The 16998-nt window shown below is 39.6% G+C and overlaps 1 protein-coding gene across 1 annotated transcript in view; it reads left to right on the forward strand.

Moving 5' to 3' along the window:
• MPND (MPN domain containing) overlaps nt 1–16998 on the forward strand; it is a 224561-nt gene that overhangs the window by 51746 nt on the left and 155817 nt on the right. Inside the window, exons 5-8 of the mRNA XM_053700111.1 lie at nt 1307–1385; nt 1755–1851; nt 2112–2184; nt 2273–2349. Coding sequence (XP_053556086.1) covers nt 1307–1385; nt 1755–1851; nt 2112–2184; nt 2273–2349 — 326 coding nt within the window. The remainder of the gene's footprint in view (nt 1–1306; nt 1386–1754; nt 1852–2111; nt 2185–2272; nt 2350–16998) is intronic.

A 16998-nucleotide genomic window follows, 5' to 3' on the forward strand; every position in this document is an offset into this window, starting at 1 on the left:
TATAGCACAGAAAACACAAATAACATGACTACGTTTATTACAAGATAAACAAATGGCAATGTTGCAAGCTGTTTTCTGTGTGTATTGCATAATGCATATTCATAATACAGAATGATGTGTATATTACATAGATGGGTGTGTTTTAATCTATCTACAAAGACATTGTGTAGGGACATTTTCTTTTACCATCAGTACTGTGTCAGTTTGCAGGGGCTTTGCCTTCCCTTCACCATCTGTAACAGTGCTTGTGTGCAGTGATATTGTTCTCTCTATACCAACAGTAATAGCGCTCGAGTGCTTCTCAGTGCAGCACCATGCACACCTTGTGCTTGTAAGGCCCGTGGAATGTGTAAAAAAATAAAATGTATCAAAATCATATATATATATTTTGTTGTTGGGGGCCTTCATGGATTAGCTAATGCTGTGTCTCCACTCCAGTTAGCATCTCCTATGTCTATGTGCTATGAGAGAGTGGGGAGGGGGAAGCCGAAGTGTGATATATGTTTTACTGGAACTAACTGCACAAATCTAAAAGGTGAGATAAATGTGCGAGGGAGAGTGAGAGAGAAGTGAGAGAAGGAGAGAGAGAGAGAAGTGAAAGAGAGAGAAAGAAAGAAAGAATGAGAGAGAGAGAATATTTCCTGCAGAATATATAGGTCTGCTCTTATTTTGATTCTCATATATGCTTTGTGAATGCGTGCCCCCTCGTGAAAAAAAATGCCCCCCCACTTCATTTGTTCTGGAGCCGACCCTGAGCTAAACCCAAATCATTGCTTGCAGAGAAAAGTACCCAAAAAAGGAATAATATCTTCAGACACCAACTTCACGTCCTCCATTGACAGAGGCAAAAAGAATGACTGGGGGTTATGGGTAAGGGAAGTGACACTTAACAGCTTTGCTGGGGTGCACTTTGCCACCTCCTGCTGGCCAGGAGTGAATATCCCACTAGTAATTGGAATGACGTTGTGGACTCTCCATGTCTTAGGAAAGAAATCAATAACCGCAAACAAGATTTTAATCTGTTTTAAAAATGTTAAGACGTATTAGACTTATATGCTATTCTATAGTAAGACGACAGAAATGTCTTGTAACTACAAGGTGTTGCACAAGCTCAAAAACCCCAACAGTGTGTCACTGGGTGTAGATGCATGTGACACACTACACATCTAAACCCAACACTGTTTCACTTTGTACATTGTATTGAATTAATATATTTTTCTTGACTCAGTACAGGCATTGGGTAACATTATAATGTGCATAAACCATGTTAACTTTGTATTGTTTTTTTTTTTTCTTTTTCTCATAGTCACAAATCAAAAAGGTGGTCAACCAGAGAGCAGAGTACCCGTAAGATATTCCAGTTTGGGGAGCCGGGATTCTGCAAGGTACAAACGATCATCACAAATTTACATTTGTTTGCAAAATAGTTTGAAGGGAGAGTAGAACTCTATTTAAAACATTTGTTTAAAATATTACTGTCATATACTGCTCAAGGCACATGGACGTTCATGAGCCTACCACTGTATTCTCATGGAAAGAGGTCAAATTAGTAGACCAAGAGAAAGAATTACATTTGATAATAAAAGTAAATTGGAACTTTTCTTTTTAAATTGTACAATCCGAATTGTAAAAATTAAAAAGTATAATCCTTTTTAATAAGGACTTCCTACACTAAAACACCCAACTTTACAAATACACTACCCCGTAGACAAATATTTATATTTGATAACATCTCATTTGTTCTACTATTTCAGAGACCCTCACACTCTTGTTGAAGTGACCTCTTTTATGGCAATGAATAAGTTCCAGCCTTTTCATGTGTCTATTTCCAGTAACATTCTCTTGCTGTTGGTAAGTTCATACACCTGTACATTCAATTGTTTTGCTGTTTTACCCCCTGCCTTAGTAGCCTAACTCTGTGCACAAACGGGCCAGATTTTCATGATAGCCTGGTGTAATAATCATCCGATTGATGAGAGCAGGTTAGTAAACCTGTGCTCAGATGTCATAAAAATCTGGCCCATTAGTGTGCCCTGAGGACTGGAATTGAAAAACGCTGGTCTACCTCTACCTTACCCAATATCAATTTTGGGCTTCCTCTATATTTCCAGGACTTCCATAGTCATCTAACTCGAAGTGAGGTGGTGGGATACCTGGGAGGACGCTGGGACACGAATAATCAGTGTAAGTGTGGCTTCAACACCTTTTATAATGTATGTGTGAGAAGCTAGACTGTTATATGCAGTCATTTCTCTATTCTCTCTGTACACAGTGCTGAGTGTACTTCGAGCCTTTCCTTGCCGGTCTCGCTTAAAAGACACGGATTCTGCAACTGCTGTCGAGGAAGAGGTAAGACACTAGGAAGCAGAATTCCAGATTTGCCAACCCCCCAAAAAAATACTAAAAACAAAATATTAAAGGGCAACTAAAGTTTCATGACTCAGATATAGTATGCAATTTAAAAAAAAAAATTCAATATACATCCATTATCAAAATGTGCACTTTCTTTTTATATACACACTTTCTGAGGCTCCAGCTCCTATTGACCATGTGCAAACATGCAAAGTTTATACTTATATGGATTTTGTGATTGGCTGATGGCTGTCACATGATACAGGTGGATGGAACTTTAAAATTTGCCAGAAAACATATCTACTGCTTATTTCAAATTCAAAGTTAGTGCAATTACATTGTTTGTTGTTAAAAAAAATGGAGCAATCAATATGATAATGCATTTCAAACATTTTAAAACAGTCCTTACCCTTTTAAAGGGCCATTATAGTCGAAAAATTACATGCTCTGATTAAAGGGACATGAAGCACAAAACTTTTCTTTCATGATTCAAATAGAGCATGCAATTTTAAGCAACTTTCTGATTTACTTCTATTATCTAATTTGCTTCATTCTCTTGATATTCTTTGTTGAAAAGCATATCTAAATAAGCTTCGGAGCTGCTAATCGGTGGCTTCGTGTTATTGGCTCACCCATGTATGTGCATTGCTATTTCTTTAACAAAGGATATCTAAAGAATTAAGCAAATTAGATAATACAAGTAAATTGGAATGTTGTTTCAAATTGTCATTTTTTGCTTAGTATGGCAGGCAGTACAGCCAATAGAAACTGCACTGCTCGCACTATGTAAATCTATAATAGCACACTCCAGAGCTACTGCTAGATGGAAGTAGTGAAAGCCAATGCTTCACCCAGAAAGCTGTGTTGCTTGGCAGCTGATAGAAAACAAAATGAATGCTTACCTGATAAATTATTTTCTTTCCTGACATGGAGAGTCCACGATTCCATTAATTACTGTTGGGAAAAGCACGCCTGGCCCCCAGGAGGAGCCAGAGCTTAAGTATCCTGCTTGAAGAGAAACTACCCATTAAAGAATTTGATTTTCTTCAGAGCACTATCTTCACTTCCTCCTAGTTACAGAGGCAAAGAATGACTGGGGGAGTATGGGTAGTGGGATGATACTTAAAGGGCCATAATACTCAAATGTTGAAACACTTGAAAGTGATGCAGCATAGCTGTAAAAAGCTGACTAGAAAATATCACCTGAACATCTCTATGTAGAAAAGAAAGATATTTTACCTCAAAATGTCCTAAGTATTCACACCCCATTGTAAAGGAAAGCAACAAATCAGTATGCCTAGGGCCCAGTTTAAAGGGACACTGAACCCAATTTTTTTCTTTTGTGATTCAGATAGAGCATGCAATTTTAAGAAACTTTCTAATTTACTCCTATTATCAATTTTTCTTTGTTCTCTTGCTATCTTTATTTGAAAAAGAAGGCATTTAAGCTTTTTATTTTTTGGTTCAGGCTCTGGACAGTACTTTTTTATTGGTGGATGAATTTAAACACCAATCAGCAAGGACAACACAGGTTGTTCACCAAAAATGGGCCGGCATCTAAACTTACATTCTTGGTTTTCAAATAAAGATACCAAGAGAATGAAGAAAATTTGATAATAGGAGTAAATTAAAAAGTTGCTTAAAATGTCATGCTTTATCTGAATCATGAAAGAAAAAATTTGGATTCAGTGTCCCTTTAAGGAAGTTTACTATGAAATCTCATGAGAAAACAGTAAACGAGTTCATGACCTCAGCACTGTTGATGCTGATTGGCTGCAGTTAATTTCTTTCCTAAGATATGGTGAGTCCACTGCTTGAGTAATTACTGTTGGGAATATCACTCCTGGCCAGCAGGAGGAGGCAAAGAGCACCATAGTTAAACTGTTAAGTATCACTCCCTTACCCACAACCCCCAGTCATTTTCTTTGCCTTTGGTGCATGGAGGAGGTGAAGTTTAGGTGTCTGAAGAAAATTTTTTGATTTAATCTTCCTTGCAGTCGGGTAGTGGTGGCTTTAAAGCAGTTAGGAACTTGTAAAGAGGTACTTACTGCGTTTTCCTAACAATTGCTGCCCTAGTTTAGAAAGCCAGAGTTGGCTACTCTGTTCTTTCTTTTTCAAAGGTCTCTGTAAGGAACTGTGTCCTCTCATACCTTGTAACTGTCTACATGCCGTACAGCGGAACAGGTATGTGCTTTTTCTTCCAGTGGGGGAGACCATGCACTTAACAAATTAAAAACACTGCTTTTTTTATTGGGCTATAGATAATCCTGTTGTATGGGTTACACTGGGGCATGACGCAGGCACTATAGCATGTGTAAGACTAACATTTAAACTCTTTTAAACAGAAAGGGTAAAATGTTTTTATTGGGCTTTATTTTCAAACACATATTTACTTGATAAAAAAATACAAGTTTAAACTGAATGTAAGGCTGGATTTTCTATTTCAGCAGCTTATTCATTTCTCCTTTGCTTTAAAATAAAACGATGCAACATTTTAAACTGTCAGGTTTGAAAAAAGGTTATTTCTGGTACTCAGTGAACCTGGAAGTTGTGCCTCTCTGTGTCGCAGCAGTAATTTGAGCTCGGCAGTTGTGGTCACATGACCGACTTTACTTCATAACGTTTCTGATGAAAAAGTTGTTTTTCTCCATTTCTGGGTGATCCGGTCTTAATTGGTAGCGGTAAGGCACCTCAGTAATTGAGGTGTGGGGTTGCCTGAGGGGTATTTTAGAAGTTTATTTGATGTTTATTAAATGGGTTTTTTTCTTAACTTTTCTCACATAATTTTAGCTGGGGATCGATCCTAATTTGGGATAAAATTTAAGGTGTATTTTTTCCTTGGCTTATTTTAATTGAATATTAAAATCTTTTAAATTTATCTGTAAAAGTTTATTTACTGTTTCACAACATGTCTGATATGGAGCAAGAGTCTGCTCTCATGAATTCATGCTTATTATGTTTAGATGCACAAATTGCAGCTCCTATGTTCTTCATGTGTCAAGAAAACCTTGCAAAATAAAGGTAAAAGTTTTGAGCCTAATGTCTCTCAGGATGATGCTGTTAAAATAATACCTCAGCTTTCTCCTGCTACGTCCCAAGCCTCAATGGCGTCACATGCAGTGCCCTACAGTTCCTCTATAACTCCTAGTGGAGTTTATTTAAAAGCAGAAATGGCTGCCCAGGTATCTTCAGCGATATCTACGGCATTAGCTGCCATTCTCAGATTACAGGGAAAACGCAAGAGGAAATCTAGAAATTCAAAAAGTAAGGTGCCTGTCCTCAGTTCTGCTTCCCAAGTTGCCCTTTCTCATAAGTCTGATAAGGAAGATACATCTGGACTTTCTGAGGGTGAAATCTCAGATTCGGACAGTATAATTCCTTCTTCTGAGACTGAGGTGGTATCCTTCAGATTTAAGCTTGAACACCTTCGTGTTTTGTTTTAGCTACTTTAGATGACTCCGATACCCCTGTCGTTGTCACTCCTAAGAAATCTAGTAAACTTAATAGTTTCTTTGATGAACCTTCCACTTCGGAGGTTTTTCCTGGGCCGGACCGTGCTCGGGAGATTATCTCACAGTAATGGGAGAAACCATGGGTGTCTTTTTCCCCGTCTCCTATTTTTTAGAAAATGTTTCCTGTTGAGGACTCCATTAAAGATCCTTGGTATACTGTACCAAAAGTTGAAGGGGTCATTTCCACTCTGGCTAAGAGAACCACTATTCCTATTGAGGATAGCTGCTCTTTTAAGGATCCGATGGACAAGAAGCTGGAGGCTTATTTGAAAAAGATTTATTTTCATCAAGGTCTCCAATGACAACCTGCGGTGTGTATTGCCACAGTGACTAATGCAGGGCGTTATGGTTGAAATCCTGGCCTGTGGACGTTTCCTCTAAAGTCAAGCTTCTGGCGATTCCTTACAAGGGCAAAACCTTGTTTGGACCTGATTTGGCAGAAATTATCTCTGATATTACGGTTGGAAAAGGGTCTTTTCTACCTCAAGATAAGAAGAATAGGCCTAAAGGACATCAGAGTAATTTTCGTTCCTTTCGTAACTTCAGAGGAAAGCCTTCCCCTTCTTCTTCCAAGCAGGAACAATCCAAGTCTTCTTGGAAACCCAATCAGTCTTGGAACAAGGGGAATCAAAGAAACCCACAGCTGATTCCAACTCAGCATGAAGGGTTTGCCCCAGATCCGGGATCGGATCAGGTGGGAGCAGACTTTCTCAGTTCTCTCAAGCCTGGATACGAGATGTCCCAGATCTCTGGATTGTGGACATGGTATCCCAGGGTTACAAATTGGAATTCAAGACTTTTTCTCCCAGAGGCAGATTCCTTCTCTCAAGATTATCTGCAGACCAGATAAAGAGAGAGGCGTTCTTGAAATGTATACAACATCTTTCCTCCCTGGGAGTGATAGTTCCAGTTCCAGTGCAGGAACAGGGTCTCGGGTTCTACTCCAATCTATTTGTGTTTCCCAAAAAAGAGGGAACTTTCTGTCCCATTCTAGACTTGAAGTGTCTAAACAAGTTTCTCAAAGTTCCATCCTTCAAGATAGAGACTATATGCTCCATTCTTCTTTTAGTACAAGAGGGTCAGTTCATGACAACCATAGACCTAAAGGGTGTGTATCTTCATGTTCCTATTCAAAGGGACCATCACAGATTCCTGAGATTTGCCTTTCTGGACAAACATTTCCAGTTTGTGGCCCTTCCATTTGGTCTAGCCACGGCTCCCAGAATTTTTTTCAAAGGTTCTGGGGGCTCTTTTGGCAGTGATCCATTCTCGTGGAATTGCTGTGGCACCCTACCTGGATGACATATTGGTTCAGGTGCCATCTTTTCAACTAGCAAAATCTCACAGAGATATTGTTGTCTTTTCTTCGTTCCCACGGATGGAATGTGAATCTGGAAAAAAGCTCCCTTTTCCCTGCTACAAGAGTAGTGTTCTTAGGGACCATAAAATATTCTCTATTGATGAAGATACTGTATTTCTGACAGAGGTCAGGAAAAACAAAATCATTTCCTCTTGCCTCTCTCTTCAGGCTTCTGCTTATCCTTCAGTGGCTCAATGTATGGAGGTAATCGGTCTAATGGTGGCTTCCATGGACATTATTCCTTTTGCTCGATTTACATTTGAGAGCTCTCCAGTTGTGCATGCTCAGACAATGGAATGGACCATGCAGATCTATCTCAGAGAATAGAGTTAGATCAGTCGTGAAGGGATTTTCCCGTGGTGGATTTCTCAGAAACATCTGTCTCAGGGCACATGCTTTTGGAGACCTTCCTGGGTGATTGTGACCATGGACGCCAGCCTGCTGGGCTGGGGAGCAGTCTGGAACTCGTTAAAAGCTCAGGGCCTTTGGACTTGATGGGAGGAGTCTGCTCTTCCCATCAACATCTTGGAGTTGAGGGCGATTTTAAAATGCTCTATTGGCTTGGCCTCAGTTGTCCTCAGCCCAGTTTATCAGTTCCAGTCAGACAACATAACCTCTGTGGCTTACATCAATCACCAGGGAGGAACTCTTAGTTTCTTAACCATGAAGGAGGTTACTCGGATTCTTCAGTGGGCTGAGACCCACAATAGCTATCTATCTGCCATCCACATTCCAGGAGTAGACAACAGGGAAGCGGATTTTCTGAGCAGACAGACTTTTCATCCCGGGGAGTGGGAACTCCATTCGGAGGTGTTTTCCAGCTTAGTCCTCAAATGGGGGGTGCCGGAGTTAGATCTGATGGCGTCCCGTCAGAACGCCAAGCTTCCAAGGTAGGGTTCAAGGTCAAGAGATCCGCAAGCCGTTCTGATAGATGCTCTGGCGGTTCCTTGGGTTTTCAGGTTGGCATACCTTTTTCCTCCGTTTGCTCTCCTTCCACGAGTCATTGCTCGTATCAAACAGGAGAGGGCGTCAGTGATTCTAATAGCCCCGACGTGGCCTCACAGGATCTGGTTTGCAGACCTAGTGGAGATGTCATCTCTCCCACCTTGAAAACTACCTCTGAGGAAGGCCCTCCTGATTCAGGGTCTCTTCCTTCATCCAAATCTCGTTTCTCTAAAGCTGACTGCTTGGAGATTAAATTCTTAATTCTGTCTAAGCGTGGTTTTTGAGTCGGTCATTGAGACCATGATTCAGGCTTGCAAGCCTGTTACTAGAAAGATTTACCATAAGATATGGCGTAAATATCTTTATTGGTGTGCAATGTGAATCCAAGGGCTACTCTTGGAGTAGAATTAGAATTCCTAGAATTGTATATTTTCTTCAGGAAGGCTTGGAGAAGGGATTGTCAGTCAGTACCCTGAAAGGTCAGATTTTTGCTTTATCAGTTTTACTAATAAACGTTTGGTGGATGTGCCAGATGTGCAATCTTTTTTTGGGCCTTGGTCAAAATCAGGCCTGTCATTAAGAATGATGTGTAATTAATTAAGGTAATTAATTGTTGTCTGTCCCTTTAAATAGAGACTTCAGTGGAGAGCTCAGTAAGCTGTCAGCAAGTGTGGTAGCCCCACACGAAACATGTCTGCTCGTTTGTATTCTTCACTGAAAACCCTATTCTAACACTATGGGCTGCGAGCCCTGTTTTTGTTTTTGTTTTTAGCTTGTCGAAGTAAAGGTTATATATAAATAAAGGTTATATATAATTTTTTATGGAACCCCCTGTATCCACTTTTTTCAACTTTACCTCCGTGTGATGCCCGGCTTGTCAGAAATTCTATTGGATATTGTGACGTCGTGACGTTGACGTCTATATGCCTGAGGCACCTAGGAAGTGAGGAGGAGCTTGAAGAGAGGACTGACCGGTGTTCCGCTGAAGACACGCTGCCCTGAATACAGATCTCCTGGAGGCTGGTAAGCGCCACAGTGTTTGTGGTAGTGTTGCTGTCATTAAGTCTGTTGCTCCTCCTTGGAGCCTTAACCTTGTTCTTAAAGTTTTACAGCTGGCGCCGTTTGAGCTGTTGCATTCCATAGACATTAAGTTGTTATCTTGGAAGGTTTTGTTTCTTGTTGTTATCTCTGAACTCTCAGCTCTGCAGTGTGATTTCTCTTATCTTATTTTGCATGCCGATAAGGCGGTTCTTCGTACTAAGTTAGGTTTCCTTACTAAGGTTGTTTCTAATAGAAATATCAATCAGGAAATTGTTGTTCCCTCTCTGTGTCCTAATCCTTCTTCCAAAGAACGTGTGTTACACTATTTGGATGTTGTACATGCTCTTAAATTCTACTTACAGACAACTTAGGATTTTCGCCAGTCCTCTGCCCTCTTTGTCTGTTTCTCTGGGAAACGTAAAGGTCAGAAAGCTACTGCTACTACTCTTTCTTTTTGGTTACGAAGTATAATTCATTTGTCTTATGAGACTGCAGGACAGCAGCCTCCTGAGAGAATTACGGCTCATTCCACAAGAGTTGTTTCCTCTTCATGGGCTTTCAAAAATGAAGCTTCTGTGGAACAAAATTGCAAGGCTACAACTTGGTCTTCTCTACATACTTTTTTCAAAATTTTACAAATTTGATATTTTTACCTCGGCTGAGGCTTCTTTTAGGAGAAAAGTTCTTAAAGAGGTGGTTGCCTTCTGTTTAGGACTGCCTTTCTTGTCCCTCCCTATTTATCCGTGTCCTCTACCTTGGGTATTGGTTCCCAACAGTAATTACTCAAGTTGTGGACTCACCATATCTTAGGAAAGAAAAACAAAAGTCCACGACCCCACCGTTTATTTTAAGATATAACCTCAGGCACCTCTACACCATGTGTTAGTCCTTTTTCTCCATTTCCCTTCGGTGAAATGACTGGGGTTTGTGGGCAAGGGAGTGATACTTAAAGGGACAGTCTATACAAAATTAAACTTTCTTTCATGATTCAGATAGGGCATACAATTTTAAACAACTTTCCAATTGACTTTAATCATTAAATTTGCTTTGCTCCCTTGGTGGTATTTTTGAAAAGCTAAACCTAGGTAGGCTCAAACTGATTTCTAAACCGTTGAAAACCGCCCCTTATTTCAGAGCATTTTGAAAGTTTTTCACAGTTAGATAGTACTAGTTCATGTGTGTCATATAGATAACATTGTGCTCACTCCCGTGGAGTTATTTAGGAGTCTGCACTGATTGGCTAAACTGCATGTCTGTCAAAAGCACTGAGATAAGGGGGCAGTCTGCAGAGGCTTAGATACAAGGTAATCACAGAGGTAAAACATATATTGATATAACTGTGTTGGTTATGCAAAACTGGGGAATGGGTAATAAAGGGATTATCTATCCCTTTAACAGTTTAACTGTGGTGCTCTTTGCCTCCTCCTGCTGGCCAGCAGTGATATTGTCAACAATAATTACTCAAACCGTGGGCTCACCATATCCGAAAATAAATAAATTTATCAGGTAAGCATAAATTTTGTTTTTCTTCATTTTTTTTTCTTACCTGCAGCTGGACAGTAACTGAAGTATAACCTTTTTCACAGCACTTACTCTGGTGAGCTGAGGAGATTATGAGGTAAAACATCTTCCTTTTTTACATAGAGATGCTCAGGTGATATTTACCTGTCAGCTTTTTACAGTTATGCAGCATAACTTTCAAGTGATTTAGCATATGAGTATTATGTCCCTTTAAATGGACATTAAACCCAAACATTTTCTTTTATTATTTAGATAGAGAATACAATTTAAAAAAAGTTTCCAATTTACTTCTAATATCAATCTGCTTTGTTCTCATGTTATTCTTTGTTGAAGAGATACCTAGGTAGGTAGCGTGCACATGCCTGAAGCACTACATGACAGGAAATAGTGCTGCCATCTACTCCTGCTAATGTATAACATTGTTGCAAAACTGCTGCCATATAGTGCTATAGACACGTGCACACTTATGAGCTTACATCCTAGCTTTTCAGCAAAGGATAACAAGAAAACAAATACAATTGGATAACAGAAGTAAATTGGAAAGTTGTTTAAAATTGTATGCTCTATCTGACTCATGAAAGGAAAAATTTGGGTTTATGTCCCTTTAAGCTCTGGCTGGGGTGTCTTTGCCTCCTCCTGGTGGCCAGGCGGTGATTTTCCCAACAGTAGTGAATGAAATCGTGGACTCTCCATGCCATTGGAAAGATAAGTCAGATGCTATCAAGTATAGGAGCCAGCAAGATTTTTGAGAAAACAAAACACATTTTTTTGTATAAATGGGAAATTGAATCTGTTGAATCCCAGCAAATAACCTAGAAGGTTACAAAGGTAAGCAGTAAATTGCCAGAAGTTAAAGGAACAGTAAACATCTTGTAATTACAATACATTTCTGTTGTTTTACTCTAGACTAACTTATCAGAGGAGTCTAAATGTCGTTACAACAAATTAAAAGGTACATTAAATACTTTGAGATGGTAATATAAAATGATAAATTGTAATATACTTTCATTATTTATTTTGTCCCTTTTTCCTGTTGTTCCATTCCGAATTTGTGAGCTTTTCAGTTCCTGTTAGATGTGGTGCATAAAACTTATATTCCACACAACAATTGGCTGCACACTCTAGTAACCTATTGCTAACTGTTATCAAAGAAAATACCAATGGCACTACTTCTAATTAATTAAACGTGCCCATATACGTGGTTACTTAATAGTAAATATCTCACAGGGGATGGTGCTTGTACTGATCAATAATTCGAGACAAATCAGTTAAGAACTGAAAAAGAGTACAAATGTAGCACTCACAACATTTGGTTAGTAAATAATTTATCTTGGAGCAAAGGATGAAGTTATAAAAAATAAAACATAACTTTTACTTCATAGGTTAAAAACAGAGGGTACGGAGATGATAGTTTAAAAATTTGCATAGCCTACTTTAGCGGGGTAAATTCAAAAAATAACATGGAACAGAAATAAAAACTTCACGGCCTGAAAGATGCCTGGATAAGAGGTAACCCTGCAAGGTAATAACTATAACAAAATCACTAAGTTGATATGATATCGAAATTTACAGGAAGTGGTTGTCTGGCTATAATGATGGGTTACATCATTATTGAAAGTGCCCTGATATCTCAGCTCATAAAAGAAAAACAGACATGTAGTATCTGCTAATCCTATATATTGATCAATAATGATGCCTATGAGTATAAGTCAGATATTGTGGTCTATGTAAATATTGGTGACTGGATATCCAGAGAGCTATACCTTATAATACCAAGGGACCTATATCAGAGACCAGTATCCTATACCTTTTGATTACCGATAATAGTTCTGCTGAATATGGAAGAAGCCCCAAGTTAATAACTGAGGACATAAGTATTTGCTATTCAACAAATGATGAGTGATGCCTCTAAATGTGAGCAATTGTATTCTCTCTGGAAATACCGGAGACCTATACCTGTTAATTGCCGGTGATGAGGCAATGATGTAGAGGCACCAAGGACATATACCAAATAGAGATAAAAATGGAATCAAATGTTCCTCTCCTCTATGGATATCAGTAACAACATAATGAGTAAGCTGTACCTGGTGGTAAGTGACCTATAGCTTAGGCTATATCAGAGGCCCGTGTAGCCAGTCTATACCAGTTAGTTACCAATGACCCCACTAGTATAAAAATATATGCATTATATCAGAGAACATTATACAGATCGCCTCTAAATGTCAGTAATAGTATCTCTCTGGGAATACCAGAGACCAATACCTGTTAATACCAAGAACCTATACCTGTGATTACCAGTAATAAGGCAATGATATAAAATAAGTGATCCCTGAAAATGCCAGAGACCTATACCATTAGGTACCTGTTAATTACAGATAATGGTGTGGGAATAGAAAGTTGAAACTCACATAGATAGTACAAACTGTCAAATCAGGTAAACAATGCTTTAAGTAATTTTCTCTTTGAAAATACCAGAGACTATACCTGTTAGTTTACCAGTGTTAGAGCATAGATGTGAGTGGTCAAGACTCCCATATAGCTCGCATAGGCTAGCAGTATCTAATAAAAAATGCTCTTAAGTTAGTGATTTTCTCTCTGGGAATACCAGAGACCTATACCTGTTAGTTTACCAATGATAAAGTATAGATATAAAAAGTCAAGGCTCATGAGAGGTCAATTTTCTCTCCGGAAATACCAGAGACCTATACCTGTTAGTTTACCAAAGATAGAGCATAGATATGAGAGGCCAAGATTCCCATATATCAAGCATGGATTAGCAATATCTAATGAAAAATGCTAGTGATTTTCTCTCTGGGAATACCAGAGACCTATACCTGTTAGTTTACCAATGATAAAGTATGAAAAGTCAAGGCTCATGTTAGAGAGTCATGCAGCTATATTAGGGTTCCAAAATGTAGTCTGGAGTACCCCAAACAACAAATTCAAATTAAATACCTTTTAATACCGTAGTTTTGAAGTCTTTTTAGCTAGCTATGCCTACTTTAAACCTACGGTATTAAACACTATTAGTATTAGACACTAAAACATTACACTTATTTTGTCAATATTTCCACCTGAACCTGCTGCTTCCTAACCTCTTAGCTGGAGAATTTAAATCTCCTCGGTCTCGTCTGACCGGGAGATTGACAGCTCTGCCTGCGTGTGATTGGCTGTGCGTGGGCAGGGGGTGAATTGCTGCTCGCCAGAGGCGAGCTGGGGCGCATATGTACTCCCCTGTCTGCCATAACTTGATAAATCAAGCCCATAGTGTATCTGAATTTTTATCCTTGGTAGAGAAATTCATTATTATGAAAATATACTGTAAAAAAGGTAATTAGGAAACATCATATTTGTTCAGCATCCCATCTTCCTGTTGTGTCTGCAAATGATACATCATTATATGATGCATGTGCCTGAGCTAAGCACCGTTTTGTATACGGGTTGCACATTTCACAAAACACTGTCAAGTTGTTGTTCTTGTGTTTTTGTTTCATATAAAAGAGAAATATTTGAAATGGATTTGATGTAGTTGCACCTATGAGTGAATAAAGGTTAGTTGAAAGTATCTAACAGCCAATGAGCATTTACAGATAATACCTATGAGCTAATAAATATTAGTAGTAAGTACATAAATGATGCTGCTGTATTTGTTTTCATTTTAATGTAATCACCTTTTGCCTCATACTTTTTCAAATAAAAAAAAATATCAGCGTATTCAAATGCTGCTCTTTCAAATGGATGAGAGATATCTTGTTTCTTAAATTACTATTAAATACAGTAGAACTGGATAATCAACACATGCATAATAAAAAGACAATGCAGGGGGGGCGGAGCCAACTATCCAACCAGCCGGACGCATATTGCAGGAGCTCCGGCTCTACAACCTGATTTTGGGAACAAAACTATGACTTAATCAGCGAGTTTATAATACTTTTGGAGAACCCATCCTACAGCCTATTACCATCCCAAATTGAGCATCTGCACACCCTTTTCAAGCCGATATAGGCTAACGAATGCAACTATAAAGAAGCAGCGGCTGGAGGATAGGTGCCGACAGTGGTCAGAATCAAGATCCACAGTATTCGCACAGCGACTCACTATTTTCCCAACCCACTGCACTAAGGTACCGGAGCAGTCTCAACAACTATACCAGCTGCATTTTTGACCCACGGGAACAACAAGATGGCGGCCGCTGCAGACTGGGAGCTGATAGCACGAGGCCTTATTGAGTCCGCCTTCCGGAGACACAACTGACTAAGCTTTTCCCTACTAACGGCTGCAGCTTAGCTACCCAGATGGTACAGGATCGGGCACTGTACAAGGTGGGAGACGAAGTGTCGTTTTCCTTTACCAACGCAGAAAGTGCTAGGACGGAGGCCCCACTTCATCTTGTAATGCCATGCCCACAACCTTGCATCCATGTCTGGGAGAGAACGGGCCAGCACAATCCCTACCTCTCAATTGCGTCTGAAAAATCCTACTTACCTTTCCCCACTGTTTATGTGGCCGCCTGCTCTCCGGCTGAACAGCTGGAACTGGAGTCACTTGGGGCCCTAATCTATAAAGACATGGCGGCGGATCATTACCGGACAGTATTTCCTACTGACGAAGGAGGATGCGTTTCACGGAGATGGTGTGGAGATGGGCACCGGCTACTTCAGCACCTGACGCATTGCTACTTACCATCGTCCCCTGGACAAGTCAACCTCAGATGTGGAATAGGCTAAGGTATTAGACGGGTCTGAACTCTTGTTACTGCCTTAATTACAGGATCTCACAGCACTTTCCCTTCTTGGCATACGTGCCTTGTTGTACCTTGCAGTTTACACCTTTTCTATAAACCTAGTTACAGGACCTTATTTTCCACTTTGCATCACTCATGTGCCTGACTGCTGTGGTTGCATGATGACATTTAATGTTTGAGTATCACGAGGACCACGTCAACCGGGGATTTACAACCGAAGCGAACTGAAGCAGTCTTAGATAGTAGAGGGACATAATGCATCTCTTTATTAAGATTCATAAACTCCTTACACTTAGCCTCTCATCTTGCTCTGAGCTGAAAATGCTTAATGTCAACTAGTTACTTATGGTGACTGATGCTATATCCTTACCCTGCAAGTATTGCTGTTAGATCTATAACTACAAGTCTTATATCTTGGTATTGCCCTTTCTCTTGTAAGGTGTATCCAGTCCACGGATTCATCCATTACTTGTGGGATATTCTCCTTCCCAACAGGAAGCTGCAAGAGGACACCCATAGCAGAGCTGTCTATATAGCTCCTCCCCTAACTGCCACTCCCAGTCATTCTCTTGCAGCTCTCGACAAGAAAGGAAGTATCAAGAGATATGTGGTGATTTAGTGTAGTTTATCCTCAATCAAAAGTTTGTTATTTTTAAATGGTACCGGCGTTGTACTGTTTTTGCCTCAGGCAGAAATTAGAAGAAGAGTTCTGCCTGAGGTTTTTGATGATCTTAGCAGGTTGTAACTAAGGTCCACTGCCGTTCTCACACATAACTGAAGAGTATGGGAAAACTTCAGCTGGGGGAATGCCCTGCAGAATTTCCTGTACTGAGGTATGTTCGGTATATTTTTTTTCTAGAGAGATGATAAGGTCTAGAAAATGCTGACAGTGCCCGATATATTTAAGGTAAGCCTGATTACAGTGATTTAACAAACGACTGGGATCATGCTTGCAGTAAAGAGTAATATTCATGTTAATTGCTCTTATTACTTAGTATGTAAAACGTTTGCATGATATATAAAAAACGTTTTTTACTGAAGGTGATAAATCTTTATTTGGGGCCTAGTTTTCCACATGGCTGATTAGATTTCTCCTAGGAGTAGTTATTATGGCCCTTCCACTTTGAGTACATGGTGGGAGGGGCCTATTTTCGCGCTCTAATTGCGCAGTAGTTTTTACAATCTGAGACATCCAGCTTCCCTGAAGGAGTCCCCTGACATATAGGACCTCTGTAAAGGGTTTTTGTGCCTACAAAAGTCGTTTTAAGGGCAGGTAGGAGTCACAGTAGAGCTGTGGCAGTTTGCTTGTGACTGTTTATAACGGTTTTACAGTTTTTCTGATTCGTTTTTGAGCCTGAGGGGTTAATCATCCATTTGCAAGTGGGTGCAATGCTGTTTTAGTCTATTATACACACTGTAAAAATTTCGTAGAGTTTACTGCTTTTTTTCACTGTTTTGCAGTTTATGTGATTGTTTTTTTCTCTTAAAGGCACAGTACCGTTTTTTATATTCTGCTTTTTAAC

Source organism: Bombina bombina, chromosome 2, assembly GCF_027579735.1.
Source record: "Bombina bombina isolate aBomBom1 chromosome 2, aBomBom1.pri, whole genome shotgun sequence".
NCBI lineage: Eukaryota > Metazoa > Chordata > Amphibia > Anura > Bombinatoridae > Bombina > Bombina bombina.